At 41.3% G+C, this 26230-nt stretch overlaps 1 protein-coding gene across 1 annotated transcript in view; it reads right to left on the bottom strand.

The window, feature by feature from the left end:
• CA5A (carbonic anhydrase 5A) overlaps positions 1-14694 on the bottom strand; it is a 39749-nt gene extending 25055 nt beyond the window's left edge. The window contains exon 1 of the mRNA XM_075282135.1: positions 14492-14694. Within this exon, the coding sequence (XP_075138236.1) occupies positions 14492-14618 (127 nt within the window). The 5' untranslated portion in view covers positions 14619-14694. The remainder of the gene's footprint in view (positions 1-14491) is intronic.
• Positions 14695-26230: the final 11536 nt, after the last annotated feature.

Below are 26230 nucleotides of genomic sequence, written 5' to 3'. Positions count from 1 at the left end.
CTCACACCACTTCCAATTCAGCTCCAGAAACCGTACAACTTCAACTAAACTCTCCTTCTAGACTGGGCCAAGAATCCTAGCTGGTAACCACAAAAACCAGCAAGGACTGAAGCCAGCAGTCAGCCTGATACAGACCCCGGAAAGACCTGATAAGGCTCGTTCACACGGGGCAAGAGGGGGCGAATTTTGGCACGGAATCTACGTCATAATCCGCCTCCTCAGAATAGAGGTCTATGTAGACCGCTAGCGTTCTTATTAAAAAAGAAACGAGCTGCCCTTTCTTCAGGCAGATTCCGTGGCTGAATCAGCCGTGGTGTCCGCCTCGCGACAGCACCCTCTGGACTAGGCATCCCGTCGCGGCAGCCGCAACGGAATATGACACGTGGAATCCCCGTGTGAACTAGGCCATAGGTTGACGACAATTAGACACACCTCAAGCTCACATCCACTGAGACACAAAGCAAGCTCAAGTAGACAATGTGGCAAATACCCAACCACTAACCAAACAGCTCAGTAGCAAAGAGAACCAACCAGAGAACCTCAGGACACCTGCTCAAGTCCCCAGGCGAACACCACCAAAAAACACACAGCCTTTTTATAAATAACTCAGATCCTGACAGTGTGACCCTGATGGAGGTACTGCTTCTGTATTTTTCTTTAGACATCTGTATGGCAGTGATATTTAGTTAATGTATGGTATTGTTAATTGGACACAATGCTGTATGGCACTTTTTCATATATGTATATAATAATAATAATAAATGTGTATAATACATAATGGTGATGATGATAATGATAATAATAATAATCTTGCTGTAGTTATTGTGTTAATTGAGAAAGAGGGTTCTACTCTTGAGATGTCAAACATGTGAAAGGGAGTCTGTCACCAGAATCCAGCATATCACCCCAGCCATGCAGATAAATCATTACCTCCATTGTCGAGATATCGCCATTCTTTTGTCAACATTCAAATGAGCTCCTTGGAGGTCATTGTTTCAAAGTAGTAAGTGGCAATGCCCTCATTGGTCCAAAGAACTAATTTGCATGTTGACAAAAACATCAATATCTTGGCAACTAACAATGCGAAAACACCATTTGATTCAGGTGACTCTGACATATCTATCTGACCTTACTATCTGAGGGCAACCCCAATAAAACAACAAGAAATCCACAAGTAAAAATGTACATAATTCAAAGTACATAACATATCTATATGTATTATTAATTATAGTTAAAACACATAAATATACAGAGGAAATGTGGATATATACATAACAAATTACCTCAAGAATTGTCTACAAGTGTAATAATCTGAGTAGTTTAAAGGGAACCTGTCACATGTTTTATGCACCCCAAACAACTTCCAGCTGAATTACCTGATCGATTGTAAAGTGAAATTTTAAAGTTTTTTTTGCCATGTGCAAATTAACAGTAACTAGTCACAGGGGCAGAGATCCAGTCCACCTAGTCATGCAGTCATGGCGGCTGGTCACACCTGGATTGACATGTTACTCTGTGACTCCTGTGCACTGCACTGTACTGCTCAGTTCAAAACTTCTCTGCTTCTTTCCTTTCCAATGAGCAGTGAGCCAGGTTCCAATCCTCCTGAAGCCATCAACAGTACATAAAGAAACAGATACAATGGCATCTGCATGCGATTTTACAGTCCTGGAGGAATCACAGACTCAGGAATATGAGCTGATTGCATAACTAGGTGGACTGTATTCCCACTCACCATGACCAGTCACAGTTCATTTGCATGTGGTGAAAAACAGTTCTAACTTCACTTTGTTGCATTAGTCAAGTAATATAAGGACATAACAGTCAAAGTCATAAAATGATGCTTCACCTGCTAGGGCCTGGAAGGGGTTCATAAAACACACGACAGCTTCCCTTTCTAATAAGTTTCAAACTGTGATGTATCAGTAAGAAGAAAAAAGGTATCTGCTGTTATAATAAAAGTAGATTAATAACATTTTAGCAACAATAAAACTATCTCCCAGGCACTTGTGTATTTCAGTGAAGCAGCTCCCATTCCCCTCCTCTTCCATCCAGTACATGATGTTCATAGTGCCCTGTGAGTTACAGCAGAGTAGATGCCAAGAACATTTTGGAACCACACCCAGATCCGCATTCTACCATTGTGCCCAGCGGGGCTGTAGACAAAAATAATTCTAAATGCAATCTTGCTACAGATGTAAAAAAAAAAGAGTTTGGGGGCAGGGAGAGGAAACAGACGAGCTGTGTATATAACAGAAATCATATTTTCTTTTACACCGCTGCAGATTCTAGCTGTCACTGATCTATTAGGGAAATGTAGATATACTTATTCACTAAAGAATGTAATAGCCATATCTATATGTCCTTTGGGGTGGGCACACAGTAACATAACTATGCATTTGATCACCCACAGAGTGCTGTTTGTGATAACCTGAGTTCTGTCTATTGTGGTTGCAACTAGGGTTGAGCCGATCTTAAGATTTCAGGATCGTTTTTAAAATCCGATTTCCGATCATATTCCATCTGAACCCGATCCCATTTCCGATCCTAATGCAAGTCAATGGGATTTTTTTAATGATCGAAGATCGGATTTTATTCACTACACAGCATGAAGTCCAAAAATTGAAGCGTACAATTTTTGGACTCCACATTGTGTAGTGATTAAAAATCCCCTGGCTACTTAGTCCCTCCCACTTACCTGCACAGAATTGCTGCTGCTCCCCGTTGTGGCTTAGGAGAGTGTGGGCGGGTACAGGGCGGCGTCTCCCCTCCCAGTACCTGCCCACACTTTCCTAAGCCACTAGCCCCGCCTTCTCCCAGCATCTGTAACACTAGCCTGGGAGGCGGGGCGCACGGCGCTCTGCAGGCATGTGAAGTAGAGAGAAGAGGAGCGAGAACAACAGGCAGCGTCGGCACTTCTGTGCAGGTAAATTGAGCGATCGGGATCGGAATTCCATTTCCGATTTTTTTTTTTAGGCGGGACCGGAACCCGATCGCGATTGTGAAATTTAGTTGATCGCCGATCGGGATCCGATCTTTTCCGATCCCGATCACTCAACCCTAGTTGCAACCAGACACTGTTGTAAACATGATGCATCTTTGGTGCATTGTGGTGCATCTAGTTTGAGCTAAAAAAAATTTGACTTGCTAGACATGTGGATTGTCAGAAAAAAGGGGTGTGGCTTAAATCTGCCATAATATATGAAAATGCATTTCAATTGAGTAAAGGTATTCTGGCTAAAAGTAAAACAACTAGAAGGTGGTATAAACATAACCTGCACAGTCTAAAGATACGCCAGATTTATAATCTAGCAATTTAGCCACTGGTGAATTTTCAGGCTATTAGTAAATATGGGACAATGTCTGCAAGACACAGACAACTTGAAAGACTTGGAGACTGTGCATGATTCCTTATTAGTGCTGTATTACATCTTCTTGCTGCTATGGTTCATACCGTTGTTTGTGCACTCTGCAGGTCAAATAGCATGCAACAGCTCAACGCCAGGGAACAGAGAATAGGTGAATATTTAAGGCCATGCACATGAACTTTTCTGCCATCAATGATGACTTTATTATAAAGTAGTATTTCCACCTAAATAATAATATGAAATAGAAGCTTTATGATTATCAGAAATTGTTGCCATTTATTGTTCAGTTATGGTCTGCTTACTTGAGCCAATATTCTTCCCAAAAAAAGTGCTGATCGATGATAAAGAAAGTCGCTAAGTGCTTTACTACCATTTACATACTGCAGCTACTACTGTATAGGGAAGAACAATCATTAAAGGGGCTCTATCATTGGGATAAGTCATTTTTAACTAATCACATCCTTGCATAGCCTTTAGAAAGTCTATTCCACACCTACCTTTTGTATGTAAATTGCCTCAGTAGTGTTTGAATAAGTCCGTTTTTATTCATATGCTAATCAGACTGATGCACGATGCATTGTGCACCCTCTTTGCTATTGTTTCCTATGGGTGTATACAGCACAGGCTGCTGCTGCTGACTCAGCTTCCTGTTTGCACACACACATAGGAGGTAATAGCAGAGACGAGTGCTGCTGGGAACTTCCTGTGCTGGCTGGCTGCTCATTAGCATATGAATAGAAACAGACTTATTTAGAAACCACTGAGGCGAATTACATACTAAATGTAGGTGTGGAATAGACTTTCTAAAGCCTATGCAGGGATGTGATTAGTTAAAAATGACTCTTCCCAGTGATAGAGCCCCTTTAATACAGTTGTTCGCCTCCATACACTTTGCATTTGTCAGCCGCGAATTCTGTTTAAATAAGATGTGCTGCTGACAACTTGATAATGTCTTTATTTCAAATAAGGGTGCAGTTACTAATTCGTGCACCTTTTGGGAGGCCCATAAATGTTTTATTACAGGAGGTGATGGCACACACACTGCAGTTGAGACACTTTTTTTTAACTCTCTTCCCCTGCAAGTGGAGTTTGGTTGTGCACTTGCCCCCTTTGAAGCCCTCTGTGCCTGGACAGGTTACACCTGGTGCACATTGACATACTAACTTCTCGTCCCTCCATTGAGTTGTATTCCTCCATTTGAACTGAAGTAGGAAAGGGACTTAACAATGTCAAATGCAGAGCTGGAGAAGATCCTAGTACTAGCCCATAAATCCTCCTTTAATGATCACTAACTTGATCTCATTTCATAGAGCATTTGATTCTGGACCAAAATATAGTGCATTTAATTAAAGTTGTCTCCCTTTTAGTTAATTTGCTTTTCACTCACTGTTGTTACGAGAGACTGCTCTCCATAGAAGCAAGACAGATCACTGTGTTTGGAGGGGTCAGTGTTTTTCCCGAATGTGAATGCAGGTGGGAGGGGCTGATTTTCCTCACAGCCTGCACACACATCTGCAAACTGCTCTGTGCAAAGGACTGAACATTCTGCACATCTCACAGTTTACAATGTAAGAACAACAGTCTTCTGTGTACTTGTATCTACTTTTGGCTGCTTGTGTGGTTACAGATAGGATATTATTCACAAACAGCAAGCAGCTTTCCGGACTGTGCTCAGAGATTGCTCTTTTCCTATGTCATGCCTGTGTAAAGCTAGAATGGAGTGAGTCTGCATGCATCTTCCTTATATGTACAGTCCAGTGTTCCTGGATCTCCTATATGATGTCCACTTGGGCTTTTCTCTGCTATTTGTTTGCTGTTGTATGGTTACTCCTTGCAGAAGGGTAACAGCAATGGATAGGGGAGGGGGGCACACTGCTCCTTACTGTACATGCTCACAGCATGAATGAGTTGTAGTCATAATATGATTATTAGCAGCAGAAACGCTAATAGGACATCATGTATGAAGGCTTACGCACACATAGTACAGACTGCATTCACTACTGAGACAGTATTGTGGTGAAGGCCTGTAATTTCAGCCTGTTGGAAGTCCTCTGAGTCACATTCAATTAACCAGTGGTTAGAGAAGGTTAACAAGATTTTGGCAAATAGAGTAGCTAAATCACTTCAACCCTACATAGCATCCCAATTCCAAAAACCACAGTTCCATTGCCATACTTTCACAAACTCTTCCACACTAAATGGGGAGAACCCGGGGAGACTGGTGTTGGAGGGAGCTGAGTTACATAATTAGACCCCATGCACAAGACCAAGTTTGCAGTGGAATGCTCTCAGATGACAGAGTGATATCCAAGTGCATTCAATGGCGCATTAACATCTATGGGGATTTCCGATCCATTCCAATGACACGGATAATTATACAGCAGGTTCTATCCTGCTCTGTGTCATCAGAAAAGAATGGATTGGAAGCCCCCATAGGGATGAATGCATCACAGAATGCACTCGAATGTCTCTCTGAATGACATCCAATTGCATTCTGCTGCAGACTCAGCCCCACATTGAAAGCAAACTTGGTTGTGTGAATGGGGCATTACATAATGTGGTTGAAAAAAAGATAAATATCCATTACGTTCAACCAAATGGGATGGGATCAGAAAGGGCATGACTGAAAGAGTGAAGGAAATAAGTATTCTATACATTTCCATAAGCATCAATGCTACTTTGCTGTAAAAAGGCATCTAAGCCATTTTTGAAGTTGTCAGTTGTTGCTGCTGTGACCAGCTCCTGGGATAGGCTTTTCCACAGATTCACAGTCTTTACAGTGAAGAAGCCTTTTATTCTCTAGACTTTTTCCCCATATTTCTTGTATGGGCCATTTATATAGTTATAAAGGTTTATCATACCTCATCTTAAACGTCTCTTCTAAAGACTAAAGAAATTGAACTCCTCATGACCCTTATCAGTTTTGTGGCCCTCTATTGTACCTTTTCCAACTCTAGGTCTGCCTTTCTATGAACTGGTACCCAGAACTGAACTGGGAACCAATGATTTATAAGGTGGTAATATAATATGGCCTGAAAGTCCATACCTCTTTTCATACATGACAATATCCTACTGGCCTTAGAAGCAGCTGATTGACTTTGCATGATATTATTTAAGCTATGATCTACAACTACACCCAGGATCTTCTCTACCAGTGACACTGTACAACATAGCTTGGAGTAATCTGCAAAAATAAAGACAGTGCTATTAACCTCATCTTCTACTGTATATAATTATTAAATAAGTTTTTTTCCCCCTTCTTCCTCACTCCTTTTTCTCTCCTTCCTTTTACCCTTCCTATCCATTCCCTATCAGCCTTCTCCCTCCCCACATAATCCCGTTACTCATTTGGATCCCATGGAAGATACCTGTTTGAAGATAGTTAGATGGCTCCACGGACCCAGTTACTGCCAACCTGCTAACACAGGGTAGGCAGTGCATTGATGTACTGTGAGAAGTATCAGTTCCACCGCTGTTGCTTTAAGGTTTCTGTGTCAACCTGAGAAATTTCTGCAATGTCAGGGTTCTCTGGTCTTGTCCAGTTACCAGATGAGGGGGCCCATTTAAACTTCCTTCCTTTCACCCATCCAGATGTTGTTTTCCTGTTTGGCTTTGAGACCTGTTTCTCTCTGTACCAGTGCTTCATACTAACCTCCTGGAATACCAACCCATTGGCTTTTCGTTACCATTTACAATTTGTCTACTGATTCTTGTCCTGACGTGATCTCCTGGAATACGACCTTTTGGCTGGTTATCAGATTATTATCACTCTCTCCTGGCTCAGATGTGTCTTCTGACAGACCACTACCGGACTTTACTTTCATTACCATCCTCCTGGTTCAGATATTCCAGTAAGTGAATTGTGGGTTCTAATTTAGTTTTCAGTAAGTGGAGCATTTATTTCCCGTAGAGTTTCTGGTGGTGATCACTTGAATGCCCAAATTGAGCAAAGCTCATCTGGCCTTGTGACTGGCACTGGTGAAGGCGTTTTGGGGTCTGGCCTATCAATTATCAACTAGTTTCTACTGAAATTTTCTCTTGGAACTCAACCATAAACATATATACACTTGCTATTTTATTTGATGTGCCTTATCACTGCTCTGTGTTCCACATAAGGCCCGACATTTTCCAGCTACCCCCTTTCCTTTCTTCCCCTTCTTTGCTTCTGTACCCTATGTGATTGTTGAAAATAATAAATACGATCATTTGAAAAAAGATGTGCTGCTGACATACAATTATGTTTATGCCCCTATAAGAAATCTGATCATTTGACAAAGAAGTGTTTGGTTGTTTGTTGTCTGATTACTGAGCATATTTACACAGAGCAATGCAGTCAAAAAGGTTCCAGAAAACTGTGGACTGAAACATTGTATTACATAAGCTAATGAACATTACTTTTTCACTGCATTTATTGGTTTGCTGCAGCATCTTTTGGACTGTATTACCAACTTTGGATCACATTGATATTGCTGGTGCTCACCATATTTTTGAAACTTTTTGTGGACCTGCTGTACCACCTAACTGATTTGACCTTGAGTCACTCCCAAGAGCATTATCTAAGTATCTTCCCTGGTTATCACCCTTTAACCTCTGTATGTGGATTGAATACCAGGTCACTTCCTCAGCGAGTGGTTCTGATGTAGGTGGAAGCTGGCCACAGGCCAGAGAGATGGTGGTGCAAAACACCAGAAGGTCAAAAAGTGGTTGTGTATAACTTTTATAATACTACCTGTGTAGAAGACTATAACTACTTTACTGCAATGTCTTAATATGTTTTGTGCCAGCGGAATTTATAATGAGGCTCTAGCTTCATAAATTAGGTGTATTCTCAGGCAATCCATGAACCTACACTGAACTCTATGCCAGCTCAAAGCTAGTATGGATTGTAGTCATCAGAACACTGCTCAATTATTTTGCAACTAGAACTTGCAGTTGCCTGCCACAGTTCAACTCCATTAACTTTTATAAGTGAAGGACTTGAAGGGCAACACAGAGATAATTGGTCATGCAATCGGAGTTGCAGCTAAAATTACTGTGTAGCCCTAGCCTAAAAGCTACGTCACTGCTCTCTCATTAGAATACAATATGAACACTATCATATAGTCTTAATGGGGAGGGGGGTGCTTTTATACCGACATTATTCTTTAAGATACTGAAAGCATTCACATTGAAGATACTGAAAGCATTCTTTTTTTTTTTTTTTTTTTTTTTTTAATGAAAAGGAACATTCAGTAACAGAAATATTCTGTAAACACGATGAATCATAAAACCTACAAAATGAGTCACTGGGCGAGACATTAAAAACTTTCCTGTGAAAGCTCTCTACTCGTTCAGGACTGACCAGAGAGGTAAAACTAATGCCGAAATTTCAGTGGTTGTCCGATGTTTGCATGTATTCAAAATGCAAAGCACCACAGATACCAGTAAGTCTCAGCGGCCATGCTCCATATGAAGGTTGTGTAGGAAGCATCTTCCTGCTTGTTCAGAGTGATCTTACTATTATTCTTCACTGTTATACATCACTATTTCTGTGTATAAGTTTTATAAATATGGTTGAGCACTGGGTCACGCATAGCCAACGTATTAATACAGGTACGTGAGTATGATAAATGTGACTGGGAAAATCAGAAATATACAAAACAGAAATGTAGAATCCAGTGTTTATCAGATACTCTACTCTCATGTAGTCCTATGGCAACACACTAGTGTGATTATTGCACGGTTAAAATAGGTGAGGTATATTGTGTTTATGTTTATCTAATGAATTGTTATTAACCCAGGGAGTGGTTGAGATAGGAATGCTGCAGGCAAACTATGAACTCCATAGACTTCATACAAAACATAATTACAGTAGGGACAGAAGTCTCATGGGGAGGCAGAGACTCTGCATCACAGATGACTATAACGCTTACAGCAGGGTCCCAGCTTAGTGTTTGGTTCTAGAAATATGGCTGACAGTCCCTTTTTCACAAATTAAATATATCTGTTTGAAGCCAGAGTTACCGTCAGTGCAGGTTCACAGTAAGGATTACGCTGGGTTCACACTTGTGCCTCGGTCTCCGTGTCCGGCTGTGAGCGCCGGTGTTTTGTGCTCTCCGCGGCAAAAAACATTTTTTTTTTTTTAACCAGACACAAAGTACTGCTTCAATTCCATCACTTTCGCCGCCAACGTCCTCTTCCTAATAGTTAACCCTCACACTCGCCTCTAGGCAATAACTGATTTACTGACTCTCTATGGTGAAATCTCTGAATACAAGGCGAACTTCACTAAATCGGAAGTATTGAATATGACCTTTCCTTACCAAGACATTGAGAGGATTCGACCTCTCACTGCCTTCTTATGGACTTCTCATGCATTCAAGTACTTGGGAATTTATTTGACCTCCAATCTGGAAGATTTTTACCAAGAAAAATTTCTCCCCCATACTGTTGGACATTTGCAGTCTGCTAACCTCCTATGACTCACTTCCCTTATCCTGGTTCGGAAGACGCAACTTCTTGCAGACTTACATCATGTCCAAGATCTTATACCAATTGGTATGCAGCATATCCACTTGCTGCGTACTTTCTTGAAATCTATCCATAGTGTTTTCTCCAAGATCCTATGGCACGGTAAGAGACCCAAACTACCATTGTCTCTATTGCTGAAAAAGTAAACTGCTGTAGGGATTGGCTTCCCTGATGTCCAGATGTACTACAAGTTTATTCAGCTAGCTAGATGGATAGATCTCCTAGGTCTTGGACCTGACAAACTTATTTATAATATCACTTTGGAAACTTTTGGTTCCTCCTTTCAGTCAACATTTTGGCTCTATAGCTCTAAGGGTCACCAATCCAAACTATTGTACCAGCTTCTACTAGGAGCCTGTGAGACATAGCGTGATCTCATGACCTCTCTGGAAACTTCACCCTCTGACACCAATAAAATTGCTACCTGATATTCTGTCTACCAACCTCTCCACATATATAAATCTGTGGAAAAGATTTGGACCCTACAGTTTCTGAATGCCCTGACTCAGAATGGTCCTACCTTAACTTCCGAAGCGACACCTCTCCTCGGAGATTTTCCACAATCATTTCTTTATATGAATCACCTAGACTACTGTTTAAATATGCTTCTCCAACTAGACGGCTTCCAAAGACATTTCATTTCCTTTGAGAAAGCTCTCTCTTCTACTAGCCCACTCTTCAGGAAGAATTCCCATATATTAGAGAAGTATGTTAGCCCCGCCAAATTCTTCAACCCAACTTTCATATCATCATGGGAATCTGAACTAGGCATTGTCCTATCAAAGGAAGATACGGAGAGTTGTCCTCTCAGTACATGGACATTCTTAATGGACATATTCAAGAAAACTACTACAAATTGTTGGTATAGTGGTATTGCCCACCCTTCTGGCTTTTCCAGTTGTTGACATTGCCATCCCCATGAGGGAACACTCTCACACATCTGGTGGCACTGTCCAACACTACCACCATTCTGGATGGAAGTCCAGTCAATTATTCAACAAGTCACTAAATAACTCTTCATCATAATGCTGACACCCCAGCACAAACTTTCAAAATCGACCTTGGTGGCCCATTTACTTGCCGCAGCAAAGACTCTCATCTCAAAATCTGGCTTTTAAATGAAATTACCATGAAACAACTATGGGATTTCAAAGTTAATCAACTCGCCCGCTTCCAAGAACTCTCTAGCTGACAAAACAGAACACAATAAAAATTCAGGAAAACGTGGTCACACTGGCTCGACCACACTCAGTGAATCAGTTGTCTCCTCCACCCCTTACTTCAGCTCCCTCTATCCCTTTTCCTACTGTGCCTACCTCCATATCTCCCTTCAACACTTTCCTAATAATGTACTCTTCCTTTACTCACTTCATTGTATTAACCTGTCGTTATAAAGTATGTATATTACCATTTGTTGTGTACTGCTTGCCAAATCAATTTTCCACCTTGCAGATAGGTTATTGGTCTCACTTTGTTTCCCCTAATCCTTATGACTTTTCTCTCTTGCAGTATAATATTCTGATTTACTAACTTTAAACCCTGTTTACAGACTTTCTGTGTTACCCCATGCATATTATTGTTATACATTTTATGTATTTATTTTATATATACCAGTTTCTGTACTTTGCTTCAAATATGAAAAATCAATAAAACATTGAATAAAAAAAAAAAAATTATCAGGTATGCAACTGGCAATTCACACAGAGCATCCACACCAATTGTTGTGGATTATTGAACATGTACAAGTAGATTTGATGCGGAGTTCAGAGCAGATTTTATTACATTGAAGTCAATTTAAAAATCTGTATGAAATACGCAATGGATCTGCAACAGAAAATTGAAATGCTCAAGTCAAAATTTATATGGAAAAATCTGCAAGGTGTACTTTATAATTTTCAAAATCTCATTGACTTCAATGATAATGTAAAATGCTGTGGATGTTTATGTCGGAAATCTGCACGTAGTCTTCATCTGCTTGTAGCCTAATGGTAGCTGCTGGTCATTTATAACTGCAACCATTAGCGTAAGACTAAATATATACATGGAGTATGTGTGAATTTTCTGCATGAAATCTAGTGCAGAAAATCTGCAGCATAACCTTCATGCAGTCATGTAGGTTATATAGCTAGAAGTGACTGTCACAAGCAAATGGCAAATCCACACAGATCAATGCTTATATGTATGATGTGATGTTATCACATGTAGTACAAAGTATTTTGTGACCAGTTGCTAGTCAGAGTAATGATTTTATCACTGGGATCTAATAGCTTCTAATTATGTCTCTTCTCTGAAACCCTGTTAATTCTTGCTGGATGCTGAGAACAAATTGTGATGTATTTTATAGAAAGACTAGCCTCTGCACACGACTTTGTCTGCATATTGTTGGTGTCAATGATCCGCCTATATTTAGAGAATTTCTGCCGTTGATGATCCGCCTGCGCTGGCACTTCGGCAGCTGTCAAGCTGGCCTGCTGATGAACTCGTTCCTCGTGCTGTGCCCGCGATTGTTCCGGAATCTCAGCAGCTTGCTGGGACGTCATATATTGAGCATGTTGTTGGTGTCGATGATCCGCCTTCTCCGGCATTTCAGCAGCTCTTAAGCTGGCCTGCCGGTGAACTGCCACTGAACTTGTTCCTCGCACCATGCCTGTGATTGTTCCGGCATCTCAGCAGCTTGCTGGGATGCCATATAATGAGTATGTTGTTGATGTCGTTGATCCCCCTCAGCTCCACTTGAGGAGAATTCTGTTGATTTCTGGCTACCTTCATAGCTCTTGTTGTTTTAGAATTTTGTGACAAATTAGATTTTCTTTGTCACAGCATATTTAAAATGGGCAAGCTGCCAATTTGGATTAAAGATGTTTTCCCACCCAGAATGTGTCAGCACTGCCTATAGCAGATCAAATAATATGCAAATACATGTACACAATGGAGTCAGAGTTAGAAGTGTGTTTATATAGAGAGATAACAGACTTGGCTTTATCAGAAATCTCAAATTAACTGAGATAAGCTGTTGCCAAGAGCAGTGCAATATAGTATGTGAACATAAATTAATTTACTGGGATAAAAAGTAGCCTAAGTATTAATCGAGGTTACAAACTATGTGCGAAATTTCATTCAAATCAGTTCAGCCACTTTTGTGTGATCAAACACACAAACACACAAACATCCAAACTTTTACATTTATAATATTAGTAGGATTGTATACCTTAGAAATCACCTTGAGTTTAGGGACTTGACTCATTATAAATAATGACTGTATGGGTATAAGAAATTACACAAATTACATGAACTAAAAATGTTACTGTTTTTATTCCAAAAAGAGCAGAAAATGATGAAACAGAAACCAATCATTCACTTTAGTCTTTTGTTGGCCAAAATGGTCCATTTCGGCTGACTAATGGCAATGAAAATTACACAAATACCCACTGACAGAAGACATTTGTATGCCTGAAGAAGATGTGTTAGATATTTTCAGGCAGAGGTCGGCTAAAAATGACAAGATTGAAGTTATAGGTATAGCAGGGATCACATTATAAAAACAAAATAGGGGTTCATCTCATGTATGGTAAAAATCAGCAGAAAAAGGCACACAAGAGCACACTGCATACATATATGACATGCTCCACCTGATATAAGAAATAATACAAAATCTTTATTAGCAGCATCTTATGTGTAGGTTAAAAACAATTAAAATAATAAAAAAAAAACCCTAGTCCTGTAGAAATATCTTGTACCAATTACAGAAAAAAAATTATAATATTGAAATAACATAATACTTTATCCAGAGATTCTCATACATGGACTTATGTTTAATGATATATGTGAACATGCACAAACTATTTCTAATCCTGTCCCTATAATAATAGGTTTAGAACCTAAGTAGAATCCAGCAAATGCTGGGAGATCTGGATGAACAAGACAAGGAAAATTCCACATGCGTATCGCCCAAAGCAAGGCTGTGACTCTGGATAAAGTAACCATATTATAATTTTTTTCTGGATTTTTTCCAGTATTGCAGACTACATATTTCTACAACACTCAGCCATTTGTAATTTTAATTGTTTTATACAACATGAACTAAGAAAGATTTAGTATTTTTTCAAATATCGAGTGGAGTGTCTCACATATGTATGCAGAATGCTGTTGTGTGACTTTTTCTAAAAATGACAAGATTGGCCAACTGCAGATCCCCTGATCATGTAGTTTAGTTGTTAATGTTGTTGGTGGGATTGTTTACATGAATGATCCCATCATTGATTGAATGGTCACATCCCATATTTGCAAAATCTAATATGTATGACTAGTTTAGGACTAAATAAATCTTTTAGGGTCAATATACAATGGACTGGATTTGGAAGTGAGGGGAGAGGTAACCTTAAAATCTCCAGTTGCCCCTAGTCTGAGCTATAATCAGAAATCTAAGTCACTTTGTTGGTTATTGAAGATATGTAATAATTCTGATCATTCAATGTCAAGTGGTTGCTAAGTATTTAGTCCGTGGGCAATTTCAAATCCTGCAGGTGATCATTATACATCCATGGCGGTTTAGATATCAGTTAGTGGTTCAATCCTATAGCCGTGGTCATCTGATGACATACTAAGTTACTCACAGTTTGCATCCTTGTGCTGTAGGGAACATGTAGCAAGGCTGCAGTGTCTGACTTGTAGTTTCCTTTCAGGATGGAGGACACATCTTGCCAGTTGTCTGCTTAACGTTAGGATAGATCTTGTTCTCATCTCTGTGTTCTATGTAGAAGTCGGTATCAGATTCAGGAGGAATTTCCCTGGGCAGATGAGTGCTTCTCCTATATGTGCCCAGATGCTGACTGTCTGTTTGTTTTGAGCAGCACAGTTAATATTCCACCCAGGACTCCTCATTGGCTCCAAGTTTCCCTGGGTGTGGATAGAAGCCAGGGTGTCTTTTTTTCATTAGCTACTGGGTACAATAATAAGAATTTAACTCACGTCTTCTCTTGTGTAGATATTTATACACCTTATATGTACAATTTATGTATATGTAGAGCAAACCCAGCAATATATGGCATTCCTCTTATCTATTTATGTCTATAGAGGGAGTTCTATAGTAGATATACGTTACAGTAGTTATTATCTTATCTATCTGTTATTATATTCTTTCACATATGCACAGTATAATAGTGTTTATATCCTTCTACATATAAGTCAGTACTATAGTAGTAAAGAGTTATAGTAGTTACATTTTTGTACATAGGAAATAGTATTACATTTTTGAACAGAAGAGCAGTATATTAGTAGTTACAGTCTTGCAGTATAGGGGCAATATTGTAGTAGCTATATTCTTGTTCGTATGTCATACTGAGCAGTATAAATACCTGAGGGCAGACTTTTAGTAGCTATATTCTAGCATAATAGGGGTGATATTATAATAGTTATATTACTTGTACATAGGGGGCAATATTATATTCTTGTACAAAGAGATCAGTATTATAATTATATGACTATTATAATAGTTACATATACAATTCTTGTATATAGGGACAGTACTATAGTAGGTATATTTTTTTTTCTAATGTAGATTGTGAGCCCCATATGGGGATCACAATGTACATTCCCCCCCCCCTATCAGTATATCTTTGTAGAATCGGAGGAAATCCACGCAAACACGGGGAGAACATACAAACTCCTTGCAGATGTTGTTCCTGGTGGGATTTGAACTCAGGACTCCAGTGCTGCAGTGCTAACCACTGGGCCACCGTGTTGCCCCTTATAGTAGGTATATTTTTATACATTGGGTCAGTAGTATTTAGTAGCTGTATTCTTGTACATACAGCCTAAGGTCTCTTGCAGGGGCAGATACTGTAAATTACAGTAAGTAAAAAAAACAGGAGAAGTTGTACTATGCAGCATCGATATAGAGCAGATACCTAGCATACGTGACAAGGAAAGTGGCACTGTGCGGTGTCCACATATACAGAACAAATGTTTCATTAGGTCTAATGACCCAAACATGCAGCATCATAGATCCCTATGATGTTGTTAGTTTGAGTGAGAAAATGCCATGTCTTATGAAGAGTCCTAAGCAGTCTTGAAAGTTCGCTATTTGTCATCATCTATTCAGTCAGCCATTAAAAGGTATCAACTACTGAATACTCTCAAATTTTAATCTTTTGTGCCAAAACATAAATATTTATTTTTAGATGCCTCCCTTAATATTTCTTTTTTTGTTTTCAATACAGAAATGTATCTATTAATCTGACCCCTCAGATCACATTGATCAATTTAAAGAAGTTTTATTACTACATAATGAGGAGAAAAGGACACACAAACCGTAATCACAGCGACTTACTATCCACAGACTAGCTGATGCATAACTTGTTGTCATCTACAGTACCAGTATAATAAATAAGATTTAGAGGTAGTCTATCTATAGAACCCAGCCTATCAACCCATCCCTTCAAGTAGATTTGGTCATTAGGTTATGATCACCTAAATCAAATGTTGTTTTCCCCTTGTGAATTGGTGCCTCCATTGCTGAGATTTCACCAGTTTTGCCAATACGCAAATAAGTTCTTCTAGGTTGCTGCTTCTTTGCAACCAAGGCAATCCCCTCATTGCTGCAGGGAGCTCATTGACCAAAATAGTGATATCTCAGAAACAGATTGCACCAGTTCACAAGAGGAAAACATTGTTTGGTGGAAGTAACCCTAACCTATCTGCAGCTCTGGGTTGATAAGCTGGGTTCTGGTGACAGACTCTCTTTACGGCTAAGGCCCCATGTAGCGGAAAAAAATGCTGCATTTTACAGTACCAGAAAAGTGAATGAAATTTCATTAATGTCATCAACACATTACAGAAAAAGCCACAAAAAGTAGCATTTTTAAAAAGACATGCGTTTAAGAATATCACTAGTATTTTTCCTATACACTAAATGGGGAAGAAAAAAAAAAGCAGAGAAAAAAAATACAACATAAACTCAGCATTTTCATAGTGTTTTTTTTAGCATGGGGCCTAAATTTCATCCACATGTAGCAATTTAATCCCATAGTGTGTCATTGCTTCGGTTTTCACCTGCAGCTTTCATCCTTTGCAGTGTAAAGTAAATGGTTAAGCCTTTAGTCTACCTTTTGGGAACAGATTGTTCATGCTTTGAAGCATCTGGTTATCTGTGATTGAAACATCCCTGGATTTGTTTTTTCAGCAGTAGAGATAAGCTAATGGAGGGTTGCACAATTGGAGTTATACAATGAAATGATTCCAGGACACAAAAAGGAAAAGAGGGTTGCATGCTTACTAGTGTTACACTGTGACCTGTTGTGTAGATTTTTATTATACACATGGCTAATAGTAACACATGAGGCCAGCCATGGACAGGTCACCTTGGGGATGACAGTATATATTAAATTAAGATCAGAGAAACATGTACAACATTCACAGCAGGTTATCTGCAGGTGGTGACTAACCAGCTATAAACTGCAGTAGCAGTATAGTATATGAGATTTAACTTGGTTGCAGATGACCGTACTGCAACCAGCCTGCCATGAATTAAAAACATGGGCGGCACACAGGGGACAAGGGGATGTGCCCCATGTGCTGCCTGTGCACAGGCCATAGGACCTGTTCTATATTTTGCGGCCTAGACTGTTGGCCACACACGGGACCATGAAATTCACAGTTATGTGTACGGTCTTATAGAGAAGAATGGGTCAGTGTGCTATTCATGAAATACACAGATAGCACAATGACCATGGCCATGGTCATCTGCAAGGGACCTTAGGCTAAGGCCCCCCATTACAGAAAAGGTACTTTTTTTGTTGCACATTTTGCTGAGGTTTTTTTTTTTTTTTTTTTTTTTTTCCAGTCGAACACATGGATGGCTATAAACTGAATAGAAAATATAGAAGAAGGACTTAAAGGGATCCTATCATTCAGATGAAATTTTTTGTCCCTAACAGTCAGCTCTGCCTGAGGCCTAGAAGTTTCACCACCTGTGCTAGAAGAAGACACAGAAAGAGGATGTTCCTGAAGAAGATAGAGGCAGCGCTGGAGAGTTCTCTGGCAGCATTGGGGACGCCCCCAGTGCTATTTGAGCGTTGGGGCCGGCCCTTGTGCTGCGAGAGAACTGATTTCCATACTGGTGAAAACCTGGATTTCTATGGAACGGCGGTGTGGAGAAGACATCTAAAGGTAGGAGACGAATAGCCTTTCTTAAATTCTTAAAAAATTTCATCTGAATAATAGGATCCCTTTAAGTTTCTCCTTTTTGTCCAACCCACTCCTTTCTTTGACTGAAAAAAGCAGCAACATCTGCAACAAGAACAGTTCATGTCTGCGGTGTGGAGCCTTAAACAAAGCCTAAGTAACCTGGAAAATAAAAGTGGCTTGTGCTGAAGGTTTTGAACATGTTTCAATGATTGCCATGTTAAGCCATAATTTTCATCTATGCCATTTGCCTGGGAATTGCTAAAAAAGTGCTTTTTGTTGCTGCAGGTTGTCTACAGAAAACCCAACCCTTGTGGCCTTGGACTAAGGGGGTTTCCTGGGAGTTTAATATTCATGACATCTCTTTAGGTAGGTCATTATGATCGCATTGCTGGGGCACCAACTCTGGGCACACCTCTCAATTCAATTCAATTCAATTCAAAGAAGAGGCCATAGCACGTCAAACAGCCGAATGAGGAGGGATGTTGAGTGTCAGTATCTCTTACAAATATTGATGATATATTGTAAAAATGGCGTTTTACAGCCCTGTAAAGTGTATGCGATTTTAGTAAATCTCATCCGCACATTGCTAAAGAAAAAATCCACAGCATGAACTGACCTATGATGCGGATTTAAAGTCTGTAGCCTGGTAATTTATACTATGAATTTTCATTACAGATTTTACCCCTTCCTGAGCAAAGAGAGAAATCTGCAGCAAACTTCCAGGAATTCCTAAATTAAATCTACAATAGTTTGGTGTGATTAATCAACCTTAGTGTGATCAGAGTAACCCGTGGCTCCCTTGGTTTATGGATCAGGTGGTAGCTGTAAATTATGAAGCAGTAACACTATCACCTCACTGCCATCTGTACAGTCTCCCCCTCTCCTTCTGTCTCTACCCCCCCTTCCCTCATAGATTGTAAGCCCTCGCGGGCAGGGCCCTCTACCCCATTGTGCCAGTCTGTCATTGTTAGTATTAGATCTACCTGTATATTCTGTGTATTGTATGTAACCTCTAAATGTAAAGCACCATGGAATTAATGGTGCTATATAAATAATAATAATAATAATAATAAATAATAATAATAATAATAATAATAATAATGTAGTAAGCTTGCCAATGGCAGAATCACTACTGTGCTTAAAGGGGCTCTATCATTGGGAAAGGTCATTTTTAACTAAGCACATACATATATTACACACGTACCTTTTGTATGTTATTCAGCTCAGTAGTTTTTGAATGAGCCTTATTCACATGCTAATTAGCTTTCAGCGTGCACCCGGAAGTCTCAGTGAGCACTGTCTCTCTCCTGTGTGTACAGCGCAGGCTGCTGCTGCTGCTGATGACTCATCTCCATGCTCTTACACACACATAGCAGAGAGGGTGTTCGCTGAGACCTCCGGGAGCACGCTGGAGGCTAGTTAGCATATAGATAAAAACGGGCTCATTCAAGAACTACTGAGGGGCTAACATACAAAAGGTATGTGTGGAATAGCCTTTCTAAAGGCTATGCAAGTATGTGCTTAGTTAAAAATGACTTTTTCCAATGATCGAGCCCCTTTAAAGGGGTTGGATGGGAAGCTAAGATTAGCTTATCTTTATCTGGAGGACTCTTGATGATAGACTTGGTGGTTCCAACCCCTGGGTCACATAGTTGGAGCTAGTACTATAGGGGTCGCTGACTATAGTAAAGCCAGTCTCCATAGCACAGGTAAGAATAGGGAAGAGGAAGAGCACCGGTTTCAATCATGTGACCCAGTGGTCAGAACCAGGGTCCATCATCAAGACTCCACTGGATCAGGTAAGCTAATGTTACCTCCCCAGACAAGTTCAGCATATTAGTGATCCAAACATTTAGCCTTTGCCATACAGGCGCACATCCCTAGCACCCTCAAGGGTCAGTTGTTTTTACAGGACGCTAATTTATCTATCTGTATTTTTACAGGAAATCCATGCAACCATGGGAAGAACATACAACAGGGCAACAGTGCTAACCACTGAGTCACCAATTCCCTATGGTGCAGTGAGTTCCATTCACATGGCTGTGGTTGGTACAGAAAATACAGCATGCACACAGACCATGTTTCACAGATGGAACACGGTCACTGGAATAAGTCCTTAAAGGGGCTCTATCAGCAAAATCATGCTGATAGAGCCCCACATATGCGTGCATAGCCTTTAAAAAGGCTATTCAGGCACCGTAAATGTTAAATTAAACTACCCCCCCGTTTTAAAATAATAACTTAAAAAAGAATGTGATTTACTTACGGAACGTGCACGCTGGGCGGGCATTCAGGGTGTGTCTTCATCTTCTTCCCCGCCTCTTCTTCCTCCGATGTCTTCGGGTCCCGTCCTCCTCCGGCGCTTGCTCGCGGACACTGATAAAAAAATATAGCCCTGGCGCATGCGCAGTAGCCGTAGTAGAAGCCGCGTGCTACTGCGCATGCGCCCGGGCTATTTTTTTTTATCAGTGTCTGCGAGCAAGCGCCGGAGGAGGACGGGACCTGATGACGTCAGAGGAAGAAGAGGCGGGGAAGAAGAAGACGGCGCACCCTGAATGCCCGCCCAGGGTGCACGTTCCGTAAGTAGAGAACATTCTTATATAAGTTATTATTTTAAAACGGGGGGGTAGTTTAATTTAACTTTTACAGTGCCTGAATAGCCTTTTTAAAGGCTATGCACGCATATGTGGGGCTCTATCAGCATGATTTTGCTGATAGAGCCCCTTTAATCTTTGTACATTAAGATAGAATGGTAAAAGTTTTTCCTCTTGGAAGAACTAAAGGACTTGCAATTTGTGTTGCAACTTTTCTATTGGCAAATCCTGCACCTCACTACATGAGAGATATATACAGATACTACAAGGAATAGTGTGTAATATGAGAATACTCCTTTAATATGCTTCTGCTCATGTGTCAGGTGCTATCTGTACATAGCGGACACATGGGTGGCTAGTTAATCTTTATCTAGTATATCTCTGCTGGTCTTGTGATTCTGGGGGATAATGGAAGGTGATGTACAGCAGCAAACACATGACTGCCCTGCGTAATAGATGCCCAGGTGGCATTTGACCAAGATAAATAAGCTGGTACATAGCAAGGACACAGATAACCCCAACAAAACAACAGGATTTGAGAAATGACTGACAGAAAATGGTCAACAGAATAAGATTTGACATTATTGACCAATCTGCAACTATGTAATAGCTCTGAAACACAGATGACTCCATTAGTTATCTTCATACATATAAATATAAGTGTCTTCCAGGTGGCAATTGAGAATAAAAGACTAGAGCAATAAAGCAGCCTGGCACATAGTGACATAACATGTCATTTTAGTAAGAAGATGTAGAAATGCACTGCACCCGGCGACATACATAATACAGGTGACACAGTTAATGCCCCTTCTCCATTGACAGCTTTTCTAGAAATATGAAAATAATATCCCAGAATATGTGCCCAAGACCATTCCGCGTTCCTCAGCTTTTCTGATGTTTGAGACTGTAATTGTAGGTATTTCACAAAATAAAAACCCAAAACCCAAAAATGAAAAATTTCTTTGTCTCCTAAGGGTTAATTTGTTTTTAAAGAATTTACAAACAATATAATAATATTACTTAAAAAGACACAGGAAATAAAAGTAAACTAAACTCAACAGATCCTGCCTGAGTTCATAGAATGATGTAAGTTCACAAAACAGAATAAATCACAGTCCAATCTGACTGTGATATATGTCCCTTAGGGACTAGGTATCCTTAAAAGGATTCTACCACTCAACCAACATTTTTTCTAATTACCACGTCGGAATAGCCTTAAGAAAGGCTATTCATCTCCTAGCTTTAGACGTGGTCTCCGTGGCGCCGTTCCTTAGAAACCGGTATGCAAATGAGTTCTCTGCAGCAATGAGGGTGGGCCCCAGCACTCAAACCGCGATGGGGGTGTCCCCACTGCCTCCCAAAAATGGCCGCCGGCCTCCCAAAATGGCCGTAGTTTAATACAGGAGCGTACTGCGCAGGTGTCAGAGGTTATACCGAGATGGAAGACAGAAGAGGCGGGGTTGCAGCTGAAGATGGAGGCGTCGCTGTAGTGAGCTCTCGGGCAGCAGTGGGGACGCCCCCATCACCATTTGAGCGCTGGGGCCCGCTCTCATTGCTGCGGAGAACTCATTTGCATACCGGTTAAAAACGGTATTTCTAAGGAACGGCGCCACAGAGACCACCTCTAAAGGTAAGAGACAAATAGCCTTTCTTAAGGCTATTTCGATGTGGTAATTAGAAAAAATGTTGGTTTAGTGGTAGAATCCCTTTAAACTTGTCCCTAGTTTTGTGGAGCAGAGCCACTAATTATTTAATTGTATGAAGGTCTTGCATCCTTGAGTAAAAATCCACCTGGGAAGGCAGAGCTGGACATTTCCAGAACAACACAATAGGGCGTTTTGATGCAGTGAGGACTTGAAGAAACAGCCTGGCACCCCAAGTTTTTAGGAGAACACTTAACAGATATATAATTGGGTTTAAAGGAATCCATTGATTAAAGAGGTAAGCACATAGCAAATGAACCATTGTCAAGTAGGGCCTGATGAAAGGGTAGCTATAAGATATGTTAAGTCAACACACATTAGCGTAGGAAGAGCTGAGTTTATGGAGGAGGCTAGGAGTGTGATACTAAGTCATCAACATTTTAAGTTGGTTTTCCTTATATACGATGCAAAATAGAGCCGAAATAGAGCAAGAGCCCATATCACCTTCTACAGCTTGTCAGGTAATTCCCTACCCAGTGAACCCTTCCTCTAAGCAAATAGGCATATGCACCACTGTATTTTAGGTAGCTTATTATATTTAAAGGTTTCCATTCATTGGATTCCCATTTTTTTCTCCCTAACACATAGGAATAGCCTTAAGAAAGGCTATTCTTTTCCTACCTTTAGATGTCTTCTCCGCGCCGCAGTTCGGTAGAAATCCCGGTGTTATTCTGTATGCAAATGACTTCTCTCTCAGAAATCTCCAGCGATGTCTCTATCTTCGTTTTGAACGCCTCTCTCCGCATCTTCTTCCGTCCTGGGTTTCAAACTCCTAGGCATGCGCAGTCGGCTCTTCCATTAGGTCTCGGGCAGAGCTGACTGCGCATGCTCGTGGCCATTTTCTTGTGGCAGCTTACACCAGTACTGTGCATGAATCAGACAGGAATCTATAGGGGCATGCACAGTACTATAGGGGATGACTATACTGGGAACATACTCAGTAATGCAGGATAGTCAGCACATATGTAAATTTTCTGCGACGGAACTATGGTGTCGTTTATTAGTACGAAGTTGTTGGGTGGGTCCTAGGCCTTTCAGCCCAACACTGGCTTGCACATAGTATAACATTCACCTTGTGGTCCCACACAATGGCATGTCCTCCTTATGGTCCTACACAAAATTATATCCCCCTTGTGTCACCCACACAAGGTGTACCTATGTTGCTATGTTTTTTAATAAAGTCCATTTTATTTTCATTCGGTTTCTCTTAGAACTCAAAATCTTGTAAATGAAAAGCAGATACCCTAACAACTGGGACACACCACCCTTAGTACAACTACAGGAATGAGATAAAAATAAGATCGGACAAATGTATAAATGGTGGAAAACCACTAGAAACTATGAAATCAATAAAGAAATTCACACAAATAATAAAAAAATTCATCACTTATAAAAAAGAACCTTTCATGTCCTCGGGGCACATGCTGTTTTATACACCGCTAGAAAGCTGACAGTGCGCTGAATTCAGCACACTGTCAGTTTTCCCGTTATGTGCCCTGTGTGAAAAGCTATTGGTGCATTTAATTCAAAAATATATAGTGAAACTGCTCTGAAACCACACTCAATTGAATTACTACGAGCAGAAATAGTCAGCTGCACGGAGACACTCCCGGACTGTTACTCGGGGTAAATAGGAATAAACAAGAAAAAACTCCAGCATGCTGATATAAATAAAATTTTACTTTTACTGAAAATTAATTAAAATCTTTCACATGAACATGGATCCATACATGAAAAAAGAAAACTAGAAACAGCTTACGCATTTCAGGCGTTGAAAAACAATCCCTTGAAAAACGATCCCTTAGTCATAGCATGCTATGACTAAGGGATCGTTTTTGAATGCCCGAAACGCATAAGCTGTTTCTAGTTTTCTTTTTTCATGTATGGATCCATGTTCATGTGAAAGATTTTAATTAATTTTCAGTTAAAAGTTTTTTTTTGTTTATTGGTGCATTTACCCAGAGCTCTTCAGTGTCAGAAGGGCATTTCCGGCAGTCTGTGAAGAACGTCCCTTTTCACAGTAGTGTCCATCGCCCAGCAATGATGCTGAGTGTTTAGGAACCCCCCCCCCAGTACTAGTCTATGTACGAGTATGTCAGGAGGAGTGGAGGGCGTTCCTCATCGCTCAGCGTCATCGCTTGGCGGTAAGGAACGCCCCCTCACAGTATAGAGCTACAGACACTACTGTGACAAATAGAGAGAAGGGGGATATAAGGCTAAGTAGAGCTACAATAGAATACATCAACGTAGGATCATCATAAGAATATATAACTGAAGAATCCAAGTATACAAAATAGGCAGGACCAACTGGAATAGGTACTCAATAAATACAGGCTCTCAACAGTATGGTGGAGGGATTCAGTTATTTGTTGGAAAAAGATCCATATCTAATAAGCCCTAGCATACAAATCCTATTAATATTATAAATGTGAAAGTTTGTGAGTTTGTGTGTTTGGATGTTTGGTCCTCAATCACAGCCAAACGGCTGAATGGATTTGGGTGAAATTTCACACACACCTACATAATTCCCGCGAAATACGAATAGGCTACTGTAAATGTGGGTCACTCACCCCAAATCGCCACCGTCACCCTCCAAAGACCCCTCTGCCTCGGCTATAGAAGCTGGCATTCTGCCAGCGCTGGTCTGTCCACGCTCCTCCTACATGGCAGGCTGTGGGTGAGATATAGAACCAGGGCTGCGGCACCATAGGTTCAGGGCTGCATGTGGGCATGCCGATTCACCAGGGACACAGTGAGGAAGATGGCGGCCACCCACAGGGTCCCGGAGCTGCAGCTGACACTCCACACATACAGCTGAGTGCAGCGGGGGGAGGGGGTATCCCGGGGGAAGGGGGTGTCCCCAGGTCGGTGTCCCCAGGTCCCCAGCTTCAGTTTCCCCCCTACATCGTCCCCCGTGTTAGTAGCACTCACCTTGGCCTATCTCCTCCTCTCCTGTGTCTCCTCGCTGCATACAGCCAGCTTCCTGTGTCCTATATGAAGCACAGCAATCTCTGGCTTGCTGGTTGCTTTGACGCCAGGCCTGCTCTGCTATATAAACGACACAGAACTGTCTGCACAGTCTGCAGTGGAGGACATAGGCAAAGGTGAGTGCTACTATACGGGGGCTGATGTAGGTGGGGGAGGGCAGGGGGGTCATGAAGCTGGAGGGACATGAGACTGGGGGGCAGAGATGGGGGAAGACACTGGGGGCAGAGATGGGGGGGACATGAGACTGGGGGGCAGAGATGGGGGGGAGACACTGGGGGCAGAGATGGGGGGGAGATACTGGGGGCAGAGATGGGGGGACATGAGACTGGGGGCAGAGATGGGGGGAAGACACTGGGGCAGAGATGGGGGGGACATGAGACTGGGGGCAGAGATGGGGGGACATGAGACTGGGGGGCAGAGATGGGGGAAGACACTGGGTGCAGAGATGGGGGGGCAGAGATGGAGGGGAGAAGACACTGGGGGCAGAGATGGGAGGGACATGAGACTGGGGGGGCAGAGATGGGGGGAAGACACTGGGGGGCAGAAATGGGGGAAAATGAGACTGGAGGGCAGAGATGGGGGGGAAACTGGGGGCAGAGATGGGGGGACATGATACTAGGGGCAGAGATGGGGGGAAGAAACTGGGGGCACAGATGGGGGGACAAGAAACTGGGGGCAGATGAAGTGGACTAGGGGCAGAGAAGGGGGGACATGAAGCTGGCGGCACAGATGGGGTGAGAAGAAACTGGGGGCAGAGATGGGGGGACAAGATACTGGGGCCAGACGAACTAGACTGGGGGCACAGATAGGGGGACAAGAAATATAAGCGGTTCAGCCCCACCGCCAACCCGTAGACGAAGTCGCGGGTACCAGCTAGTAGATA

This window comes from Leptodactylus fuscus, chromosome 7 (genome assembly GCF_031893055.1).
Source record: "Leptodactylus fuscus isolate aLepFus1 chromosome 7, aLepFus1.hap2, whole genome shotgun sequence".
Lineage (NCBI taxonomy): Eukaryota > Metazoa > Chordata > Amphibia > Anura > Leptodactylidae > Leptodactylus > Leptodactylus fuscus.
Note: the sequence above shows the minus strand (reverse complement) of the source record. Positions and strands in the feature narration are given on the sequence as shown.